Source organism: Somniosus microcephalus, chromosome 11, assembly GCF_052327205.1.
Source record: "Somniosus microcephalus isolate GS21.2 chromosome 11, FLI_Smic_1.0, whole genome shotgun sequence".
NCBI lineage: Eukaryota > Metazoa > Chordata > Chondrichthyes > Squaliformes > Somniosidae > Somniosus > Somniosus microcephalus.
The window spans coordinates 188,470,823-188,495,575 of record NC_140997.1 but is presented as its reverse complement, the minus strand read 5'-3'; the positions used below and the strand labels follow the sequence as shown (position 1 = coordinate 188,495,575).

At 40.8% G+C, this 24,753-nt stretch overlaps 1 protein-coding gene across 1 annotated transcript in view; it reads left to right on the top strand.

Annotated features, from left to right (window-relative positions):
• LOC147111056 (receptor-type tyrosine-protein phosphatase gamma-like) overlaps nucleotides 1-24,753 on the top strand; it is a gene marked incomplete at its 5' end in the record, with an annotated part of 521,022 nt that overhangs the window by 206,460 nt on the left and 289,809 nt on the right. The window contains 2 exons of the mRNA XM_085999999.1: nucleotides 9,591-9,748; nucleotides 12,941-13,121. Of these exons, the coding sequence (XP_085856125.1) occupies nucleotides 9,591-9,748; nucleotides 12,941-13,121 (339 nt within the window). The remainder of the gene's footprint in view (nucleotides 1-9,590; nucleotides 9,749-12,940; nucleotides 13,122-24,753) is intronic.

Below are 24,753 nucleotides of genomic sequence, written 5' to 3'. Positions count from 1 at the left end.
AGATTCAAGGACAATCAATCAGAAAATCCTCAAGACACGTGAAGCCTCCTGAGAGACTCATTGAGCAAATTTAAGGACTATTGTTAACGAAGGAAGTAATGTTATCTTATTCTTTCTTCAAGTTCTAGTGTATTGACATATTTCATGTGAACACACAAAGCAAGGGTAAAAAACCTTGATCATGATAATGATAATGTAAGTTCATTAAATGTTGTTAGTTAAAAGTAAAATACTTTTGTTTTAAGAAAGGGAGATGTAATGATATCAGCAAATAGTGATGATATTTGTCTGTGTTTGATTACTTATGCCTTACAGCATATTTGTCTGTGTTTTTGATTACTTGTGCCTGACCAGCAGAGGTCATGTGAGAGACAAGCAATCCAGAGGAGTTTTACTTTCAGTTTCATTCTAGATGCATCACAGCATAGTGTGTTCTGTAAAAAGCTGTAGAAAGTCTTGAACAAGACTTTAGATTAAACAACATTCTCTTTCAGAAATGAGTCTTTATTGAACCCAAAAAGAAATCAAAACAACCGGAAGCCAAGTCGTGACTGCAGGCACTGAATGTTGTATGCAGAAATGTTACACTGCTCCAAAGTCACTGAGTCACTGTAACATTGTACACCTCCCCCTTCCTAAGCCCATCTGCTGCTGAAGTCCTCATCTAAGACTGTCACTTCTAGATTTGATTATTCCAATGTTCTCCTGACTGGCTTCCCATCCTTTCCCCTCTGCAAACTTCAGCTCATCCACAGTTCTGCTGCCTCTATCCTATCCTGCACCAAGACCCGTTCACCTATTACCCCTATCCTTACTGACCTACATAGGCTCCCAGTCCCCCGATGCCTCCAAATTGAAATTCTCATGGTCGTGCTTAAATCCATTCATGGCCTCCCCCTGCCTATCTCTGTACCCTACAACCATCCCTCCCTAACTCTCTGTTTCTGGCCTTTTGTGCATCTCCCACTCCATTTGCCCCATCATTGGTGGCTGAGCCTTCATCCGCCTTGGCCCCACGTTTTGTAATTCCTGCCCCAAACCTCTCTAACTCTCCACCTTCCTTTCCTCTTTTAAGACTCTTCCTAAAACCTACCTCTTTGACAAAGCTTTAGGTCACCCTTCCAATAGCTCCTTCTTTGGAACGGTGTCCATTTATTTCTGATAACTCCTCTGTGAAGCACCTTGGGACATTTTTCTATGTTAAAAAGGCAATATAAATGCAAGTTGCTATTTGGCTTGTTGTGGCTAGCTGTTGTCTCAATTTATAAACATTATTATGGCCTAGAAATTCGGTATAGCCGCGTTTGGGGCGCTAGTCCTGGCGATGCGCAAAGTTTAGCGCCAGGCGCAATTTAGCGCCACCTAGCGTGATATTGGGTTGCAGCGCCCCTAAAGGTGATTGCAGCGCTAAATCAGGCGCTGCACGCTACTCTTAAGGCGCTAACCCGGCGGCGCAACCCAATTTTGCGGCGGCGGGGAGCAGCGAGGGTGCTGTCAATAATCACTTTCCCTGAGACACACTGGCGCCGGCCAGCTCTTAAAGGGGCAGGTCAATTGGCATCACCAGACACACTCACTGCCTTCACAGAAACCCCACAGTGCAGATAGAGGCCATTTTGGCCCATCGAGCCTGCACCGACACATATCCCACCCGATCCCCGTAACACCAACACATATCCCACCCTATCCCCGTAACCCCATGTATTTAATCCCCCTAACACTAAGGGTCAATTTATCATAGCCAATCAACCTAACCGCACATCTTTGGACTGTGGGAGGAAACTGGAGCACCCGGAGGAAACCCACGCAAACATGGGGAGAATGTGCAAACTCCACACAGACAGTCACCCGAGGCTGGATTCGAACCCGGGTCCCTGGCGCTGTGAGGCAACAGTGCTAACCACTATGCCTTGTAGGCCTTCAAAGCAGTGGGAGCCTACCTGTGGCGCACCAGCCTAGCAAGACATGGAAAGGGTGAGGCAGAGGGCGGAACGCCTCACTGATGGGGTATTGGATGCTTTGGTTGGCGCAGTGGAATCAAGGCCAAGGAAGATGGTCGGAATGTGATTTTTGTTTTGGACAGTCTCCCGGGTGTGAGAGGCAGTTATGTGTCAGTGTAATAGTTTTGCTTTCTGTTGCCATAGCTTTCTCATGTTTGAAGGAACCACATTTTGTGTAATGAAACACTTTCTTCATTTACAATGGCCATGCCTTCTATTTACATGCATCTTGCCCTTCACAGGCTTGGGGGTATCAGACCGGTTCCATTCCTGTTCTTGGAATGGCAGCAAGCATTCTGTGAGAGGGGCCTAGAAGCTACTTCTGATCAGCCTCTGACGCGCAGCCTGAGAAGAGCCGCTCGCGTAGAAGTTCAGGCCAGCAGGCATCTTCTCAGCCACCGACAGAGATGTCCTGCACCTTATCTGAGGCTGCAGATCTGGCTGAAGCAGCTGGCACAGCTCAGTCACCACCTCCTTTCTAAATCGCAGCCTTCTGACACACTGCTCCTCCGGCATGTTCATGTAGGAAAACTGCTGTCGGAAAACCCTGCCAGTGTAAGGTCTGCTGTGGTGACGTCTGTTGGCCCTCCTCCGTCTGGCCATGCCCGCCCCCCTCTCCCAGCGTCTCAGTGCCCTTTCCAGATGATTCAGCAGCAGGACGTTCCCCTCCAATGCAGCCCCCATAATAAGTGCCCACAGGAAAGTTCCCCGTTGTCAAGGCTCACCAACAGCAAGGTGATGGTCAGAAGGCTGAAGATCGTCTGCCTGCGCTAGCTCAGTGGTCAAATGGCTCTCAGTGTGCAGCTCAGCAACTCTTTGTAGCTCTCGAGGAAGTTGTGCTCCAAAAATGGCTGCCGCTTTTAAACCACACCAGTCCCCTTTAAATAACGCTCCTCCAGCCCGAGAGCGACTTGGTAAGGTCCAGGTAAGCTGTCACTATTAGCGGCAGGCGTTACGGAGGGGGGGGGCGCCCAAAAGGTGTTGCACACTCAAATGACGTCATAATCAGCCTGCGCCCATGAGTGGGCGCCGGCGCTAAGTGCATGCTCAATATGGGACGAGGCGCCTTGCGCCCGCCCGGAAATTGGCTAGCGCTCCACTTCTCGGCCTCTTTAGGTGTTAATCGGTGGCGCTAACAACCGAATTTCTCCCCCTATATATTTACTTGGTATATTTTATATTGGCTTAGTGTACACAGCAAGTCATCTTAATACACCATGGCAGTAAGTTTTCACTGAATTACTGCCATTTTTCTAGTTTGTTCTAGTGTTCAAATTATTTGCACTCTACTATTCCCTCCCATAGATATTCTGGACTATGTTGTACCACACTTCCCCCCCACCCACGCACTCCCAATTCCTCCTACTAATCTAGCCATTGACAAACATGGTAATTTAATATTGTAGCACAGCCTGATGCAACAACCAGTGCAAACAAACTATGCAGGGGTTGAATTTCCATGGGGGTTGTCCCAAACATTTGCTATAACTTCGGCAGAAGTTCCGTAGAAACCTAGGAGGAGCAACGTTCTTACTCCGGGGTTTCTGCGGCTTTTCTGCCAATTGCTGCGGACAGTTGAAAGAACTCCCACAGAAATTCAATCCTTTAATGTTTATTTCTGTAAAGTGTTGTACAACTACAGGGCTGTGTTTAATCGCCTTGTACTGAAGTGAATTACATAACGCGTTAATTTTATGCCAAAGGGTTAGGGACAGTTCTGAACACAAGTAAGACTTTGGCAATTCACAACTCCCAGTGATAAATAAAGAAACTGTGCATATTGTAACTCCTGCATTTTAGAGCCACAGTCTAAAGCTGCTTCTATATTGGGTTTTTTGTCACGTTAGTGCCATTTGCCCTCAACACACAGATTCCCAGCTTTAGCAAATCTAGCAGGTTTACTTTAGAGCTGTCACTGGCTGTGTGTCAGGAGCCCCTGGCACCAACACAGCAGGGAAACAATGTTGAAGCAGTTTAGGATACTATGAACTCTGATCCAGCAGAAATTATTTATGGTTTCCTTATTGAGGGAGAAACAATATAACATCGCCCTGCTGTAATGTAATTTACATGGTCCCCAATGGCCATGTTATGAGAAGCTCTGTTATATTATCAAAAAAGGTAGGCTGAAGTTTATGGTTGTGGTATACCTTTGAGAGTATTGGAAAAAGAACTTGCATTTATATAGCACTTTTCAAGTCCTCAACACATCCCAAAGTGCTTCAGAGCCAATGAAATGCTTCTGAAGTGGAGTCAAAGTTGTTTTGTCGGCAGACGTGGCAGCCAATATGAGCACAGAAAGGTCCCACAGAAATTACATAAATTACCAGTTAATCTGTCTTTGGAGGTGTTGATTGAGGGATAAATGTTAGCCAGTAGAACATCCATAAACCACTTGAGTTACACTTGCATCTTAAGTGTTTGATTACATTATTGCCTTATAACGCCTCCTGTCTGTTCTAGTCGTATTTAGTGTTTATATTTTTGGTGATTTTGAATTGTTCATAGAGTATTGATTCAGTGTTTAATTTTTTTAGTATGTCAGAGTCCTTTCTCCACAATTTGTACTTCAGAAAATCTTTATGATAACTGAAAAATCTAAACAAGTTCGTCTGTGTCAGGCGCATACAAAAAATGTGCCATCAAGATTTTGGCACAATGAGATTTTGGACAGATGGAAAATCATGTGTCAAAATGTATTCACAATCTCCCTCAGCTCCAGCTGCCTGTGCATACAGTTCAAAACCTTCTGTTTTGTGTATTTGACATAGTTACTGTTTGAAAAGAATTTTCAAGACAATATTCACCAGATGTTATGTCTTTACAGATAACTTCTGTCGCGTTAGTCTCTAAGGATTGTTGAGATGCCCAAGTAGGTGCTTTATCATTGATTGGTATCATGTATCTTCTACACACACTTTGTTTTTGTTTGTTACCACTGGTAGTTTGTTCCATCATCTTTGCAGCTTTCACACATCACTTTGATGATCCCCTAAAGCATTTGTCATGTTTGGGTGACTTTTCACCTCTCCACAATTTACATATGCATTTTTTTCAAATGTCTGATATGATGTATTCAAAATGAACACTCAGTTGCAATTTGGTATTATATTATTGAAGTCATACAAATGATATGGTTAACAAAAGGTTAGGGATTGTTGTTCATTTTGTTGACCTGTAAGAGTGGAATTAGAAAACGCTAGTGAGGGGAAGAATTGCCTCCTGTTCCTGCTCCTGATCACTGTGCCGAGATCCCCGCTAGAGAGAGAGTGTGTGTGTCTGTACGTGTGTGCATGTGCACATGCACATGTATAGGATTTAGCTCAACTCTGATGCCTCCAGTGATTGGACAGCCTGCTACTGCGTGCTGACTCAATGCATCCATGGCATCATGTAAGAGAACCTATTGTGCACTGTACAAACAATTATTATTTTAATAGATTTATTCTTCCAGTAAATCAGTATTAATAGTCTGCGATGGAACTGAAACTAGAAACTTTGCATGTGCAATTGGAAAATACATAATTTATCTCTTTGATTTGAATTACTTTGAACTTAATCTTCATGTACAGTAAGAATTTAATTATTAAAAACCAATAAAGTTGCATACATTGCTGTGGATGAAGTTGGTATCTGAACAATTCTATTTGTCCTGAATTGTAATATTAAACCTCTTTTAGGAGTTGCCGCTTCTACTTTAAGGAGCACAGGGTCACTGTACATAAATAAAAGATGCAATACAATTACTACTTCAACAGATTAAAACAAGATAATAGCTTTCTTGTTTTATTTTGGAAAGATAAATTTTCTCTTTTAATTCATGTCTTTATTGCATTTCAAGACAAAAAACTGCTTTGTAAGCTGAAAACACAATACACATTGAAGAATGGTTGATGATGGTGTTTACCTTGTCAGCTGAAGTATATATAATTAGTTATGTTAGGTCAGCATGGGGATTAGCATGCAGTACTATTGATTTTTTCATATTGAAGACTGGATACATAAATTTTTTACTATTCTAGTCCACTGTGGAATAGATTTTTAATTATTTTAGGGACTGGTTGTTTCACTATCCCAGTCCATCCATACATGTATGTCTATAGCTAAGATAGATTTAAATTATCTTAGCTACTTGGATAGCATTTAGCTTAGCTTTCCAGAAAGTGGGAATTCAGTTCGAGTTTGGATAGGTTTTTGCCTTTCGGAAAGGATAATCTCTTACCTGTATCAGTGGACTTCAAACCTTTGTAACACATCCTTTTGCTCTTCCTTGTCCCCAAGCTCCAACTGCAAATTAAGCTTAAATTCTACCTTTCACTGATAGATGAACCAAATTGGGTTCTTTATGGCAATTCTTAGCTGTGATCTGCAGCACTCTGCAACAGGAGAACATCCCCTCTTAATAGAAAGAGAATAATAATTTTGGATTGTGATATACCATTCCTGACGAACAAAATGTCTGTTACATAGACCACTTCATCTTTTAAGCTGTTGGAGGGAGCTTGCGAGCAAAGAAGAGTGAAGATGGATCAAGTCAGGAAGAATATTCATTTTTATTTATCCTCTGAATTTGTCTTTGCAGATAGTCAAACCAAAACTTTGGGGCAGATTTTAATACTGGGGAGCCAACTGGCCACCCGCCATTGCCGGGATTGAAGAAATTGGCACTAAAATGCCAGTTTCATGCAGAGAGGGCATAAAGCTATTACCACACTTGTGCAATAGGATGTGCTTATAAGGTTGCGGCGAATGCACATCCTTAAGGCTGAATAGCGGGTGCTTTACAATGCATGTGGCAGTGAAACACTGCTAAGTGCACATAAAGAAAACATTTCCAGTCTCCAATGTACCTATCCTTCCCATTGAATAATAATCGGAAGGAAAATATAAATTTAAAATGGAACCTTAAGGGTGACCCTAACCCTAGCCACTCGACAGAAACTGGGTGCGCAGGCAGTTAAAATGACCCGGGAGACTTGCCTATCAAATTCTCGCTTTGTTCTTCTGAGCAGGTGGGAAGGATACCTGCCTGAAGCCAGTGGGGTCCTTCTTAAATATGCAGATCGGGATCCAATGACATCATTTGGCCCTGACTGCAATTTTAACTGCTGGCTTGAGCGGGGAAGCAATTGTGGCTTTATCACGAAGTGAAGAAAGTGGGAAGAGGATCGGGGCCAGAAGAGACCCAAACAGCTAAGTTTTTAAACTTTTTTTTTACTTTAGTGTGAGGCCAGGAGCAACAGGAATGCTTCTCTGGGCCCCAAAAGGAAAATTCCGCACCCCCACCCACTGTCCCGGACTACCCAACTTTCCGATCACAAGAGCTCCCAAAACCCCTCCCCACAATTTACCTGATGCCAGAGACCGTTCCTTCGGACTCAGCCAGCGGCCTCCTGCTGCCCGAGATTCTGCCCCTGTCTGTTGGCCAATTGTCACTTCCCACCGGTTTTGTGTGGACAATTTGCCAGGGACATGCAAATTAAGCCTGGGAGTTAAAATCGCCCCAGCCTCATGCTGGCGAGGTAAGGGGCGTTTGGCACTCGCTTTACTCCCTGCTCGCCCGATTCCCGCTCCGTGTTAAAATCAGGCCTTTAGTCAAGCTGAAATTTGCTACATAAGTTTGAATCATTCATGCCATGTTACCTGATAGAAAAAACGTTGGCTTTGGGGATGCTTCCCAACTCCCATCATTTTGTTCTTGTACAATATTTTTGTTAGATCTGTGACTTTGAAGCCTTTATACCATGCGGCAGGAAAGGCTGTGGTTTCAGTTACGGGTACTCCACTGGCAGGTGGAAAATTCTTGCAGAATACAAAAATCCTATTGTGTAAAGTTGTCTGAGGAAGCAGATTGAAGAATGTTCCACTGAGGATGTGGCTTCCTGATTTATTTACAGGGAACTCTTAATATCAGGAAAATGGCGTGGGTGGGATCAGAAGGATTAATACAGATCAAAAACCCATTTAAACATATGGATTACATTTTACAAGAAATTTGTTAGTCTAACTTCAAATAACTGAGACTTGAGAGGTAGTACTTTAAACCTGAGGTAATGTTTACTCATTCTGCTTTATCATTCTGATTTAAGTTTGGAAGTTGGAAGAAAGGAAAATCTGAGAGTGAGACAACCTGTTATCCTGTTGCTTTCCAACAACTCGTTTGACATTTTTTGCCATGGCTTCGCCCCACCCTATCTCAGTAACCTCCTCCAGCCCTACAACCCTCCGAGATCTCTGCGTTCCTCCAACTCTTGTGCAGCCCCTACTTCCCTTCGCCACAGCATTGGCGGCAGTACCTTCAGCCTAGGGTCTAGGCCCGAAGCTCTGGAATTTCCATCCCCAAACCTCTTTGCCTGTCTGACTCTCCTCCTTCAGGACGCTGCTTAAAACCGGTCCAGATGTCTCCTCCTTTGACTCGGTGTCAATTTTTGTCGGATTACACCCCTGTGCAGCGCCTTACTACGTTAAAGATGCTGCATAAATGCAAGTTGTTGTTGTTGTCTCTTTATGCCATCTCTCTTTAAGATCTTACTGCACCTCAGTCCATTGCCTTAACCAAGAAGATAGTAACATAACCTGCCTGTAGGCCAGTGCTAATCCTGTTGCAGAGCCAGCCATGAGCAAGTGTATGAGAGCCGATTTGTACTGCTTTCTAGAGACAAATAAATCAGATTTTGCAGACCTCACTGATCACAGATTCAGGAAATTCTGCTTCAGGGGCAGTCTGTGTTGTATAACCTGTCAATTGTAAATTGGAGCACATTAGAAATTGAATAACTCGTTTACAAACCATATAAATAAGACATTGCTCTAAAATGTCATTCACAGCAGTAGTATAATAACAGTCATCCAAGAACACTCTCCCCCTTCCCTTCAAACGTTGGCTCTGAACTTGAATAGATGTGATGTAGAATTGCACCAATGACATCCTCAAGATAAAGGGGTGACAATATAACTTCAATTTTCACTGCAAAACAAAAATACAACAACAACAACTTTTATTTAAATAGCGCCTTTAACATAGTAAAACGTCCCAAGGTGTTGCACCGAGCCACATACGGAGAAATTGGGGCAGGTGACCAAAAGCTTGGTCAAAGAGGTAGGTTTTAAGGAGCGTCTTAAAGGAGGAAAGAGGGGTAGAGAAGCGGAGAGGTTTAGGCAGGGAATTCCAGAGCTTAGGGCCTAGACAACAGAAGGCACGGCCACCAATGGTTGAGCAATTATAATCAGGGATGCTCAAGAGGGCAGAATTGGAGGAGCGCAGATATCTCGGGGGGGGGGGTGGTTGTGGGGCTGAAGGAGATTACAGAGATAGGAAGGGGTGAGGCAGTCTTTGTTATGCTGGGAATATGTGGTTAGAAGCTCATTTCAGGGTCAAATATGACACCAAGGTTGCGAACAGTGTGGTTCAGCCTCAGACAGATGTTAGGGAGAGGGATGATGTCAGTGGCTGGGGAACGGAGTTTGTGGCGGGGACCAAAAACAATGGCTTCAGTCTTCCCAATATTTAACACGTCTGCGTTGCACATGTTATAATATAACAATTTACAACTATTTACTCTCTTCATTAGTACTCATTCTTTCCTACAGAAAAAGAAACTTTTCTGGATCCCTTTGTACTGGGAGGTTTACTGCCAGCCTCACTTGGGAGCTATTACAGATATTCTGGCTCCCTGACAACACCACCGTGCAGTGAATCTATAGAATGGATAGTCTTCAGCAGGCCTATCTCCATCTCCCTTGAGCAGGTGCGTAATCACTGGTAACATGGAAATGCATGAACCTGCCCTTTAACCTTGGCTGCAGATTTCTAAAGCACCATTCATTTTAATTAAAGAAGGTGTTACTTTTACACAAACACCAATGACTCTTTTGGAACAGATCTCACTGCTGAATAGCTGTTGTCATGCAAACAGAGATGTGTGATTGAACAAATTTGCAGCGATTTAAAAAGGCTGATGCATGTCTGCCCGTTTACATTGAGCACTTAAGCTTATCTGCAGCATAGTTTTGCCCTTGAGAAGGTCAGCTAGCTGATTTAATCATATTAAAGAATTACAATAAAACAAACTGCTTTCATAAACATATATCTTGTACATTTTTTGCCAGATGTTGCCATGCACATTTACAATACAATGACTCTGGGCATTTAAAATTGTCAGCAGTGTTCAACATCTATAACAAAACATTCTGCACTGATGCATTGAGATATAAGATGGAAGCAGACATATGTTCTTTGGCACATGATAATAGTTATTGTCGTCAAAATGTTTTTGTTTTCCATTGCCAACTGCAATAACGTTTATGTAAGAGTATATTCCAATCCTAAATAGCTTTCACAGCACAATGCACAATGTATCTAGATGCCTGGAATGTGAAGAACGGGCTGGTTTTATAGTAACTAATTATTACTGTCATGTTGAGTCATGCAGATATTTTCAAAGTGAAATTTAGCAATCAGCTCTGTCACAAGGGCAAATTATTATTGATGAGTAGAAAGGACTATCTGGAACATCACTTCCTAAAGGTTAAACTATCTTTTATGTCATTGCCAGTAACTATAGATGTTTGTTTGCCTAATTTGGTTTTAGGAGTGATAATTTTTGTTGCTTTTAAAGAGGGCAGTGATATTGGTGACAACAGGCCTTATAGTTTTTTTAAATTATTTTTCTCATAGTGACAAAACGTGCAATATAGTTTAATTGCATTCGTACTAAATCCAGGATAACTCCAATACATGGGATTATTCATATTCGTGTGCAGTCAGATGTTTGTACATAATGCAGACATTTGCACTGATTATCAGTCTTTATTATGATTAATCATTTTGCATCAGTTGCTTTCAGTTACAGTTTTCATTACAGTTCCTTTGTGATCTGTTAATGTTTACCTGTTAAATCCCACCGTGTGTCACTTCAACACATTTATATACGCATATAAGCACAGCATTGTCATTACTTCAGGTTAGTTACTCATCAGGTGCTTTGGATAAATGCATAGACGCATTGTTTGTTTTGACGCATTTAACCATCACTGGAGTTGTAATAATTTTGTAACCACATTTTGAAATTATGAACTAAACATTTTCTTTTCCCCAAAATATATTTCATCATTACTTACAACTAATTTTTTTTAAATCTTATGGCTGCATGCACTTTCTGTTGTCACATTTTTGGAATGCTTTTGACTCAACTTTTTCCCGTGATAAATTTTAATGTTCACATTTATAATGGGAATGATCTATGTAGACATGTCACACTGTAATTACACCCTCCCACCAGTGATGGCACTGCACCACCTCAGTTTTGGATCTCCCAGCTCCTCAGACTATATTAGAGAAACTGAAATACTCCAACCAACTCTATTTCTCTGCTTCCCAAGTTGCTGTAAGTTTCACTACTTGACTATAAATATTAAAGTAAAATCAAATTATATAAAAATAAGGATAGAATGTCTGACTTTAAAATAATAATGGAATTATGTCTGCCCTCTTACTCTGCTTCACCTGAGGACTGGGAAGGAGCCTTGGACTTGGTTGTAGCGTTTCTGCTTCTGAGTCAGAAGGTGCAGAGTGGGAACCCCGTTCCAGACAGTCACAGCGAATTCTGGGTTGACATCCAGCGGGACACTCGCATCCAGTGGAGCGCTCCTGCCACCCAACCCCCAATCACCCCCATCGAATGGGTTGTGGGTGCCTTTAAAACCCTTCCACCATATAGAACTAACCACCCTATCAGCTGGTATAAAGATGGTTATGGCCTGTCAGCCTGCGAATCCTTCCACTGCTTCACACTTTTCTCCAAAGGAATAGTGCGAAGATATGAAAACAACAACAACCTTGGTCTTCACTTCCTGTGTACAAGATCATGGAAGATCAACCAGTATAAATATTAAAAATCTTGCCTAAGATGTGTACTTCCTGTCCACAAACATTGAGGTTACAATTTTTTGTCTTGACATTTATTCCTGTAAATTGCTATGTTAACATTTCCCATTCAGTTTTTGCTGTTTCAACTGGCATGATGTAGTTGCAAGCTTTAGCCACTAGATAGCTAAAGCTTCTGAAGAAGTTTCTGAAGTCTCTCTCCCAATTCTCTTGTCATCTTGTATATGAAAACAACTTGTATTCATTAACTGATCGTGGGCAATGTCATGGGTAATCTACTTGTATAATATTTAATTGGACCAGTGTCAGATTGGATTATGATTCCAGTTATGAACAGAACTTCTAACAGCTGGTTATTTAAGCACATACTCTGTTTAGTGTTTTGTCTAGACTATGTCTGAAAGAAGTGAAGCTACAATTCATTGTTTTTAAAAGTCCCCTTATGTTTCACCAATACAGTTGGCACATCTCAAAGTTATCTGGAGTGCTTTGAAGAAGATGGCAGTGGTAGTTTTGCAATTGTAATATTATACCTTTGCTTAAGGGTAGTTAAAATGCATTAGTCCCACATGATAGCATTCTTTGATACACTCTGAAACCTGATATAATATGCATTGCATATTGCTCCCTCAGTAATAGAGAAATCATTTTAACAAAAAAGGCCGATGTACTGCACCCTATAAGTCAGTGCATGTTTCTCAAAGATCATTTTTAGATAAGAGCCTGTGTACATATTATGTGAAATTAAACATTTCTCCTCTGATTTTTAAATTAGAACTGTTCAGTTCAGTAGAACAAAGCTCTCCTTTTAATGATGGGCTTGGCCACAGCTACTGTTGGAACTTCAAGTTTAGTGTTTTCTCATAGCATGGCAGCATAGGAATGAGGGCTAGATAAGATCGCTGGCATTGATTCTGTGGGTAGCTCTGCTTCCTCTACTACCTATCAGTTTTGGCATCATGATTTCCTGGCATTTTACATCCTATCTACTCCATTATGAATGATTTATTCTCTGACGAGCATTAATTTCTTCCCATTTGATTGCTCTGTACAGCTGGATGCCTTTTATTCTATATTTACTACTGAACAGCAAGATCACGTCAAATCAGTAGAGTACTTGAGGAACAACTTCCGACCACAACAGAATCTGAATGACAGGGTGGTCTACAAATCTGTAGTCAAAGACTCATGGAGCCAGGTGACTGAGAACCCTGGGATCCTACATATTACAGAAGGTATTTTTCTTTCCTTAAGCTTTTTCATCACATTGCCACGTTAATTAAAATAATGTGCAGAATGGAGGGTAAAATGGTCTGTGCATTGAAAGTCAGCGAGACATGGCAGCACACTACCTTACATAACCAGATTCAGATTCATCTAAATTGGTTTTAAAAAGGGAACATCAAGTCTTTGTTGAATTTCCTGAAATTGTGCCTTGCTTTCTTTGAGGTTAGTGAATATCTTGAAAGGTAAAGTACAAACCACTTAGTTTAAGGCCATGAAAACCTTCTCTCTCCAAAAAGGCCTTTGCTTGTAATATCTGCTGAAATTATTGGAGAACCAATGGTTGTGGTAAGTAAAACTTGTATTGTCAAACCAATACACCAATAAAATGTTACCTTATTAAACATTAACTGAAACTAAAATACCTGAATCAGCAATGAAGCAATTACTGTGGTAGTTAAGCTCTTTGCTAGAATAAGAGATAAATAACTGATTAAAGAAGTGCTGTCGGAATGAAAAATGCACTGGCGTGAGGAGAAGAGCTGTAGTAAGAACATAAGAAATAGGAGCAGGAGTAGGCCATTCGGCCCTTCGAGCCTGCTCCGTCATTCAGTAATGATGTGGAGATGCCGGTGTTGGACTGGGGTGGACAAATGTAGGAAGTCACACAACACCAGGTTATAGTCCAACAGCTTTATTTGAAATCACAAGCTTTCGGAGCGCTGCTCCTTCGTCAGGTGAAGTGAAGAGAAGCATACAGGCACAGCATATATAGTCAGAGAAAACTGCCAGATGATTACAGGTAATTTTTCTAACTGCTCTTTATCACACCTCGGCAGAGAGATAATCACAGCAATCAAAGGTGTGAATGGTGTCCAAACAGGTCAGTCAGGAAAACATTACATCAAAGAACAATGAGGTGGGGTCACAAGGGGTCAAATGTTGCAGATGCTGGGGTCTGTATGAAAAACAGAAAAAAACCAAAAAACTTTGCTGGAAATCACAGCAGGTCCGGCCGCATCTGTGCAGAGAGAACAAGCCAACGACGAATCGAGTCTGGATGACTCTACGTCAGGTGGGGTTACATGTAGCATGACATGAACCCAAGATCCCGGTTGAGGCCGTCCTCATGAGTGCCCCTTGTGACCCCACCTCATTGTTCTTTGATGTAATGTTTTCCTGACTGACCTGTTTGGACACCATTCACACCTTTGATTGCTGTGATTATCTCTCTGCCGAGGTGTGATAAAGGGCAGTTTGAAAGATTACCTGTAATCATCTGGCAGTTTTCTCTGACTATATATGCTGTGCCTGTATGCTTCTCTTCACTTCACCTGACGAAGGAGCAATGCTCCGAAAGCTTGTGATTTCAAATAAAGCTGTTGGACTATAACCTGGTGTTGTGTGACTTCCTACATTTGTCATTCAGTAAGATCATGGCTGATCTTCTACCTCAGCTCCATTCACCGGCCCTATCGCCATATCCCTTGATGCCCTTACTAGTCAGAAACCTATCGACTTCTGTTTTGAATATACCCAATGACTGAGCCTCCACAGCCCTCTGGGGTAGAGAATTCCAAAGATTCACCACCCTCTGTGTGAAGAAATTTCTTTTCATCTCAGTCTTGAATGGCCTACCCTTTATCTTGAGGCTGTAGCCCCTGGTTCTAGACTCCCCAGCTAAGGGAAACATTCTCCCAGCATCCATCCTATCAAGCCCTGTATTAATTTTGTATGCTTCAATGAGATCGCCTCTCATTCTTCTGAATTCAAGAGAATACAGGCCTAGTTTACTCAATCTTTTCTCATACGACAGTCCTACCATCACAGGAATCAATCTCGTGAACCTTTGTTGCACTCCCTCGATGGCAAGTATATCCTTCCTTAGGTAAGGAAACCAGAATTGTACACAGTACTCCAGGTGTGGTCTCACCAAAGCCCTATATAATTGGAGTAAGACTTCTTTACTCCTGTACTCAAATCCTCTTGTAATGAAGGCCAGCATACCATTTGCCTTCCTAATGACTTGCTGCACCTGCACATTCACTTTCAGTGACTCATGTACAAGGACATCCAGTGACGTAATAAAACTCACTACGCACTTGGTTCGAGTATAAAGCAAGGCTTCAATCAACTTGTTTCAAAACATGGAGGTCTAGTTATCTTTCACTAGTTCCTGTTTACAAAATGTCCTGGGCAAGCTGGGCCCACGCCTGAGTATTTATACTCCTTGGACGGTGCCACCAACTAGCCGTCCAGTGTTAGTTCATGAGTCTTTCTTCATGGATCATAAGATTCATAACACCCAGGTCCCTTTGAGCATCTGCTTTCCCCAATCTTCCACCATTTAGGAAATACTCTGCCTTTCTATTTTTTATACCAAAGTGGATAACTTCACATTTATCCACACTATATTCCATCTGCCATGTTCTCGCACACTCACTGAGCCTGTCGAGGTCCCCTTGAAGCCTCTTCACATCCTCTTCGCAACTGACACTGCCACCTAGCTTTGCATCATTTTTATAACAATGGTATCGTGTACAAGTGATGTATTATATGAACTTAAGCATGATTTATGTTATGGTGTGGATTTTAAACAAACAACAAAAAAATTACCAAAGAACTTTTAAAAATGAAAATAGTGCCACTTTAAGGCTTGGCGTGAAATGTAATGTTTCAATGTGCTCCCATTGCAGCATGAAGCACACCACTGCTTTCAATATTACTGTTAATAGATAACTAACATTTCCTGTAGCACTTTCTCCTTCCTTTTAAAGTGCCAAGAAAACAGTTTGATTTCAAGACAATGGAAAATGCTACAGTTGCTTTAATGAAGAAATAAAGAACTTCCATCCATTTATATAATGGCTTTGGCAGGACATCCAAAAGTGCAACACAGTCAATGAAGTACTTTTGAAGTGTAATCACTGTTGTAATGTAGGCATACGCAGAAGTCAATTTGCACACAGCAAGGTCCCATAAACATCGGTGAGGTAAATGATCTGATCGTCTGTTTCTGGTGATGCTGATTGAGAGATAAATGTTGACCAGGACACCAGGAGAACATCCCTGCTCTTATTCAAATTGTGGCATGGGATTGTTTACCTGAGCAGGCAGATGGGGCCTCAGTTTAATGTTTCGTCTACAAAAACGGTACCTCTGATAGTTCAACATTCCCTCAATACTGCACTGGAGTGTCACCCAGATTTTGCGGTGGTAATGACGGCGAAGCTGTTAGCGTTTGCTGTCATTACCCCTCTGAAACTGACTGTAACTTCAGGATTTCGCACATGCGCAGTTAAACACGGAAGTCCTGAAGTTGCAGTCAGTTAGTCATTCCCTGCTCCGCCACAGGTTGCGCTGTGGAACTCCCTATAGCCAGCAATCGGTGAAATCACTTGAATTGACAAAAACTTCCTCTTTTCCACTTTAATATCACTGTTAAAAACCCCATAAAAAGTTAAGCCTTGTTCATTGAGGTGTAACTGGGGTTTTAACGGTGTTCTGAGTAATAACTACTGCTGAACAACCGTTCTGGCCCTGAAAATCTAATTTTATATTTGTGGAATGTCAAATTTCTCCATTATGATAAAAATAACTAGATTTTTAAAATAATAAAAAATATATATTTTAAAATTTTTGTTTAAAGTTTGTTTATGATATCTTTATTTCGCTCTCTGTAAAAATGTTTAAAAAGTGAATGATAAAAGCTGCTTTTTATTTCCTTGGTTGCTATGTGTGAGAATTCTTCAATGTGATTGGCTGCTTAGCCAGCTTGATGACATCACTGCTGCTGGACACTGGAGATCCCCTATAGACAGCGTTACAATCAAATTAACATCGAGAAAGCTAAAGTTTTCGCCACAGAGATCACAAGATCTTCATGAGCAGCTTTCTTCGCAGTTAGCAGCGATCGCTGTCGATTTCGCCGCTGACTGCAAATTCTAGGCTTTTGTGTTTAAGCCTCTGGAATGGGCCTTGAGCTCATGACCTTCTGACTCGGAGGCAAGAATGCTACTACTGAACCAAGACTGACACTTAATCTTACTGTAATCTTTCCAATACTATGAATCTGTCTTCCATAGTTTGATCAAATAATAATGTATAGTTTGTTGAATTTAATTTTTTTTAATATTTCACATACAAATAAGTAAAAAGAAATGCTAATAAGTTAACAATGCAGTTGCTAGTGAAGAATACCAAATACAAAATAGTATTACAAGTTTTAGTTTGCCTTAAAAGTCACGAAAAGCTAAAATCCAAAAGATCAACAGCGCTGTGGAAAAGTTGATCTTCATTTGTTCTGTTTTAATTTAATCCAAATCATAAACTTGTAAACTAGCTCCAGTGTTGAAATAATAGAGGTCGAAAGCATCACTAGTGCCCAGCATCATTAATTCATGGTGAGGTACAGTCCTAAAGCCTCCCTCTGGCATCGTGGCCATAATGTGAGACCAGCCAGTGAGTGCAGTGAACTATTTGATTGTCGAATGCGCCGCGGGAAAAGCCTTGTGCTCACCAATGTTCACTTTCCAGAAACAGTCACTGGTAACAATCAGGAGTGGGAACTCTTGCTGACTTTTTCCCCCATTCCTATCCAAGATGCAATTGCAATGAACCTACCATTGCCCTAGTAGAGATCAGCTAATTCAGCATATGCTGGGGTACAAACATGGAATTTTCAGAAGGCATTCGATGAGGTGTCTCAGTGGAATTATAGATAGAAAGTTGGTTGATAAACAATGAACATGTAAATAAGTATTGGGAGAAGGGTTGGAAATGATGTACCCCAGTGGTCAGTGTTGGGCTGCTTTTGTTCTTGGTATATATAGATGATCTGGACTGGTTATTGGGAACACAATCTCAAAATTTTCTGCTGACACAAAAGTAGAAGATTTGGCACATAGCAAGAAGAACTGTAAAAGACTTCAGATAGACATAGGTTAGTGGAATAGACAGGTAGCTAATGTAATGTTGATAAGTGTAAAGTAATTTTGGAGAAAAGCAAGAAATGAATGGTAGTGTATATTTAATGTAAATGCACTTAAGATTGTGAATGAACAGAGGGACCTACCAGTTCAAATACACAAATCCCTAAATGTGCAACTGCAGGTCGTCATTAAAAAGGCCAATGGAACTTTGGGCTTTATAAATAGGGCATAGAGTACAAGAGTAAAGAAGTGATGATGAATTTGTACAAACATTGGTTAGGCCAGAGTTAGACCACATGTGCAGCTTTGGGCACCCCATTATAGAAAGGGCTTTAAAGGCATAGAGAGCATGAATTCACCAGCATGCTGCCAGGGATGAGAAACAATAATTAGTAGGAGAGAACTAAGATACTTGGACTATTTCCACTGGAGCAGGGAATGTGAAGAGGAGACTTAATAGAGCTGTTAAAATTATTATTGATTTTGATAGAGTGAATAGGGAAAGACTATTTCTTCTGACTGGGAAGTCAGTGATGTGTGGTCATCAGTTTAAAATTATTACTAAGAAAGTGAGGAGAGTGATTAGGAGAAATGTATGAACATAGTGGGTGTTGGAGCATGGAATCCTTTGGCACAGGAAGGTGGTCAACAGAGAGACTATTGCATCTTTTAAGGGAAACATGGATAAATATTTGAAGCAGAGGAAGATACATGAAAATGGGGAAAGAGCAGGACAGTTTTGGATTGCTCTAGCAAAGAGCAGATACAATGACCCGGATTTTGTGGTGAGCAGCGAAGGAAAGCTGATTGCTGTTCACTAAGCTTACAGCTGCCCACAGACTTTTCGTGGGCTTTTGAGCGTCAACTTGCTGTCATCTGGCATCTGATCCAGTGCAACGCCCACTACAGGGGATCTATGGTGTGTGCGAGTAGGACAAGCAACAAGGTGGCTCTTCAACCAATCAGATTGAAGAATCTTTACTGAGCCATGCAGAGAATAAACCAGGACATCTAAATTAGAATATTTAATTAATTGTAAAATAATGTACAGAAAGCGAAATAAAGAGAGGGAAAGAAAAATGGGATTAAGAGAGATAAAAGAGACAAAGAAAAAGTTTTTTAAAAATGATAATTTTTAATTTTTAAAAATCTCCTACAGTAATTAAATTCTGAAAGAATGAGGCTTCACACTTGTAAAATTAAATTTTCAGTGCCAGAGAGGTTGTTTGGCAGTAATTAAGACTTATCGCGGTGTTAAAAATTCACTTACACTTGAATGCACAGCTTTTCTGGCGTGTTTAGTGGGTAAGTACAGCAACCTCACGCCCTTACATGGATTTCAGTGCCAAGTCTATTGGTGAGATACTGGTATAGCGGATCCTGTGGAGGAGCAGGGCAAATCGGACAGCAACTTCCTGATTAACTTCCTGATTTAACTGCGTATGTACGGACACCAGAAGTTGCTGTCCGATTTACTCCATAATAACGGTGAGCACTGCTAGCCTCATCATTATTCCTATTGTAAAATCCAGGCTACAAAATCAATTGACCGTCTTCTGTGCTATAAACTTCTGTGGTTTTATGGTCTATATGGCTAGTTCCAGACTTAGCAGTGCATTTATCAACTGAGATATTGGGGAAGTCTTTTTTTAATTTTAGTTTCACTACTGTTGACTTCCAATATTGTTTTCCACTGTCGCACTTTCTCCTTTAGCCAGGAAGTTAAATCAATCAGGGGCATACCTCTTTTCCTTGATCACTGACAAAGAGCATGTTTGTGGAGCATAGCAAGTTTTTCCTTCCTATATTTAAGAAGGGAGATAGAATATGTCCAGGGAACTATAGACCAGTCAGCTTAAAATAGGTGGTAGGAAAAATAATGGAATCCCTACTAAAGGAGCAAATACAAAAACATCTAGAAACCAAAAAAAATATAACAACGAATAGCCAGCATGAATTTCAAAAGGGAACGTCTTGCTTGACCAACCTCATTGAATTCTTTGAAGCGGTAACAGAGAGAGTAGACAAGGGTAATGCAGTAGATGAAATATACCTAGATTTCCAAAAGGCCTTCTACATAATAGATCACTAATTAAGGTCAGAGTATGCGGAGCCAGGAAACAAGTAGCAGAATAGATAGCTAGCTGGATGCAAGATAGAACGCAGAGAGTAGAGGTAAAGGATAGCTATTCAAAGTGTCAGAAGGTGGGAAGTGGGGTCCCACAACGATCAGTGCTGGGATCACTGTTGTTCACATGTTATATTAATGATTTAGACTTTGGCCGACACCAAATTGGCAGGGGCGGGGGTGAGACAGGGGTGGGGGGTTGGGTATAGCTAATACTGAGGAGGACTGCAACAAATTACAAGAAGATGTTAATAAACTTGCAAAATGGGCATATAATTGGCAAATGAATTTCAACATAGATAAGTGTGAGGTATTTTGGTGAGAAAAATAAGGAGGTAACGTATTATTTCAAAAATAAGAATCTAAATGGTGTAGATGAGCAAAGGGATCTGGGAATACAAATACACAGGTTAATAAGACCATAAATAAGACCTGTATCGAACCTTAGCTGGACAACACTTGGAGTACCGTGTGTATTTCTGGTCGCTATATTATAAAAAGGATATAGAGACACTGGAGAGGGTGCAAAAAAGATTCACAAGGATGATGCCAGAAATGCGAGGGTTTACCTATCAGGAAAGGATGAACAGGCTGGGTTTCTTCTCTCTTGGAAAGAGAAGGCTGAGGGGTGACCTAATAGAGGTCTTTAAAATTAGAAAGTGTTTTGATAGAGTAGACACAAAGAAAGTGTTTCCACTTGTGGGGAAGAGCAAAACTACTGGCCATCAATATAAGATAGTCACCAAGAAATCCAATAGGGAAATCAGAAGAAACTTCTTTACTCAGAGAATGGTGAGAATGTGGAATTTGCTACCACAGGGAGTAGTTGAGGCAAATACTATAGCTGCATTTAAAGGGAAGCTAGATAAGCATATGAAGGAGAAGGGAATTGAAGGTTATGCTGATAAGAGTTAGATGAGGAAAGAGAAGGAAGCTCGAGTGGAGCATAAACGCTGGCATAGACTGGTTGCGGCAAATGGCCTGTTTCTGTGCTGTATATTGTATGTAATTCTAAAGTGGAGTTTTCTGCTAACTGCAAAGTCTTTCAACTATACAAGATCATTCAGTAAAGGCTGGAGCTCGAACTTGAGCTTACTGGTTTAGAGTTGAACATTCTCCGACAAGTGCCAGTATTAATAATTATGACCGCATTGGTTTCATCTAACTCATTAATAGAATGTTTTCACCAGCACTGCAGTCTGCCTGAACCAATTGTTAAGACGGCACAATGTTCACAGGCTAATGCAGAAGGCTGACCACTGTGTTTAATGTGACCTTAAATGACAACATAAACTTCATTTTCAAATGTTTCAACATGTGACTGAACAAGATGACAAGATGACTGTTTAAGACCATACCACCTTAAATTAGCTTTATTGTCATGAAGGAAAATGTGAAGAAGTAGATTTGTATTTTTTTATATTTTATATGGTAATGTGCTTTTAGACATGTTTAAATAATTTAGCAGGACTCATAGGCTAATACGTTCTATTTTATCTTTCTTGTAACTTGAAATAGTGGAGAATGAAGAGTTCAATTTTCAGCAAGCAAACCCAGTTGGAGTCTGCTTTGTGAAGGGTTTATGACTATGACGTTATTGTGTCTCACTAGAGGTTACTGGTAGAATCAATTTGAGTCAAATTAAACATTCTCAAGAAAACTGACTGTAGTGGAATTAAATTGGAACTGAGGCATGCAGTATATACATATAAACTATGATGAATTGATTTAAAATCGAGCAACCGCAGATTTGAACCAATCTAGGCATAGCCAATGCCACCAGACTTGATCTCTTCTTAGTAACCAGTTAAGAGAAAAACTTAATATTGCCAAAACTCCACTTGAATCCTACAAAAACAAATAAATAGAAAAAGATTGGAAATCTTAATTAAAAACACTAGCTGTTCAAAGTACAAAGCAGATTCATCAGCATCTGGGGAAAAAAAGTTAATGATTCAGCTGGAAATTGAAATATTAGCGAGCTCCTATTACGAGGCTCACTTATCTTCCAGATTTCAATTCTGAAGGAGCCAAAACATTTAGCTTCTTGGATATTGAAGGCCCTGCTATTTGCAGCATTTTCTGCTTTAATTTCCATTTGAGTCCTTTCTTATTGAAATGTTCATTATACTTGGGTATCTTTAGCACAAAAAAGGGCGCAGTGTTATTTTGCTTTATTTTGTAGAAAAGCATAGTAAATGGCATGGCTTGTATCTTGATTTCTTCTAAATCTTTGCATATTGCAAAAATATAGGATTAATTTGAAATAGTAGCAAATTCTATTAATTGTGTTTGACACTGACAGTGGCTGAGTTTATCAGTCTATTGACTATTGATAAGGCACTGTGAAGGAGATAAAATGATTCAGAAGGAACATTGAAAGCTCATCATTATATATTCAGGCCTCCTTCAGAGCTTGTTGTGATAATAGATTGAATAAAATCTTTCTGATTTCACATGTTTGACCAATTGAATTTGCATTTTATCACTTAATTGAAATGGGTCTTTGTTAACTATTCATGCAGAATAAGGTTGGCACAGTAGCTTTAGTATGAGACTATTGGTCTCTCAAATACAAAGCCCAAGTCAATGTCAGTTGATAGCTGTTTGCAAAATATGCCAGTTGTTGGATAGGCCAAGCTGGGAGTCAGCAGGACAGCCTGTGTTCTTATCTATCAAAGTAAACTCTAAAAGTGTAATTGTTTAGACTTTTGCATCCGTATAAAATGTTTCACCTTCACCTGGTAATCTAGCAGAGCAAATTACACTGTCCCCCCAACCCCCCGCTTTATAGTTCCTGCCTAATTTTCATTCCATCAAAATCCATGCAAGTCATAGAAACATAGAAGATAGGAGCAGGAGTAGGCCCCTCGAGCCTGCTCTGCCATTCAATGCGATCATGGCTGATCATCCAAATTCAGTACCCTGTCCCTGCTTTCTCCCCATACCCCTTGATCCCTTTAGCCTTAAGAAATATATCCAACTCCTTCTTGAATATATTTAATGAATTGGCCTCTACTGCCTTCTGTGGTAGAGAATTCCACAGGTTCACCACTCTCTGGGTGAAGAAATTCCTCCTCATTTCGGTCCTAAATGGCTTACCCCTTATCCTTAGACTGTGACCCCTGGTTCTGGACTCCCTGACCATCGGGAACATCCTTCCTGCATCTAGTCTGTCCAGTCCTGTCAGAATTTTATAAGTTTCAATGAGATCCCCTCTCATTCTTCTAAACTCCAGCGAGTATAAGCCCAATCGACCCAATCTCTCCTGAAGTCAGATAAACTTGAGTTACACCAGGGGAACCTTTTGCTTCCCACTATTCCTTCATAGAGCCTTTACCAGGAATTCACTACGGCCATTCCCATATAAATATGTACTTATAATTGAGGCAGAATAGGAGCAGTAGCATGCAGGATAAGGCAAATTAAAAGAACAAGACCAACCAGAAGATACCCTTCACAAGACCATGGACCACACCAACCCCCTTGCTGATGTCTCAAAAAAGATCTGCTTAAGGAGGCAGTGGTTCAAGTAAGGAGACATGGAAGGAACTCTGCCTCCCCTTGCAAACTGACCTCCAAACATCCTCTGAAACACAAAACAAAGAACATACTAACTTCAGAACACTGGACTTCATATCACAAAATGGTTATACTGAGCCTATTTGCAGTTACAGCAACTGCTTCTTTTACCATTGTGCCTACCCACCAGTACCTTCCCTTGGAGTACCTTCACTCTTCCCTTGGAGTAATGGAAAGATTTTGCAGGTTGATTAACAACTGACAAGCTGCAACGTGACCAATCCTTCCATGGTCGTAACCATCTTATACCAGCTGATCGGGTGGTTAGTCCGATATGGTGAGAGAGTTTTATGAGCTCCCACAACTCATAACTTTGTGCAATAGCATAAAATGGGCCATAGTGAACCGCAGCCCATTTTACATCTCTCCTGATTTTCATTTCCATTGACTTGAAATGTAAAACAGGTTGCCGATGCAATGAGGGAAGCCACCCACACCCACCGAACACGAGTATTCCGCTGGATGTAAATCCAGAAATAGTCCTCAGTAAATGTGCACAATATATAGTTGCCGCTATGTCACAGTCAAAGATCAGCTGCAATTTCATTTGGCATTTTATTACTAAATTTGGTAGTTGAATATTAAACCATTTTTTTGTGAAAAAAGTCACAATCTTGCCTCCACCTCAATTAAAATATATGGTATCAGTCTAAGCTGTTCTAAGTCATTACACTAATTGCTATCCTCCCCAGAATCCCAGCGGAATAACAATGGCTGCTCCCCTTAACACGTCAGATGTTAGTGTTTACAGCAGCCTTTGAATGGAAGACAGTGTAAACAAAACATGTACAAAACTGCAGCAGCAGACACAGCGAGAGGTTATTATTCCACCCCCCCCGCCCCCAGTGATTTCATTGCAAAGTGGTTCATTGTTTTGCACTTCTCTGAACAGAAAACTGCCTATTTATGCCATTTTGTTGTCATTTCTCCCTTATCACTCTTCTTGGTTGGGAAATGAAAAAATTCCACTTTACTGACACTGACTGCTCAAGAATTCTGAGA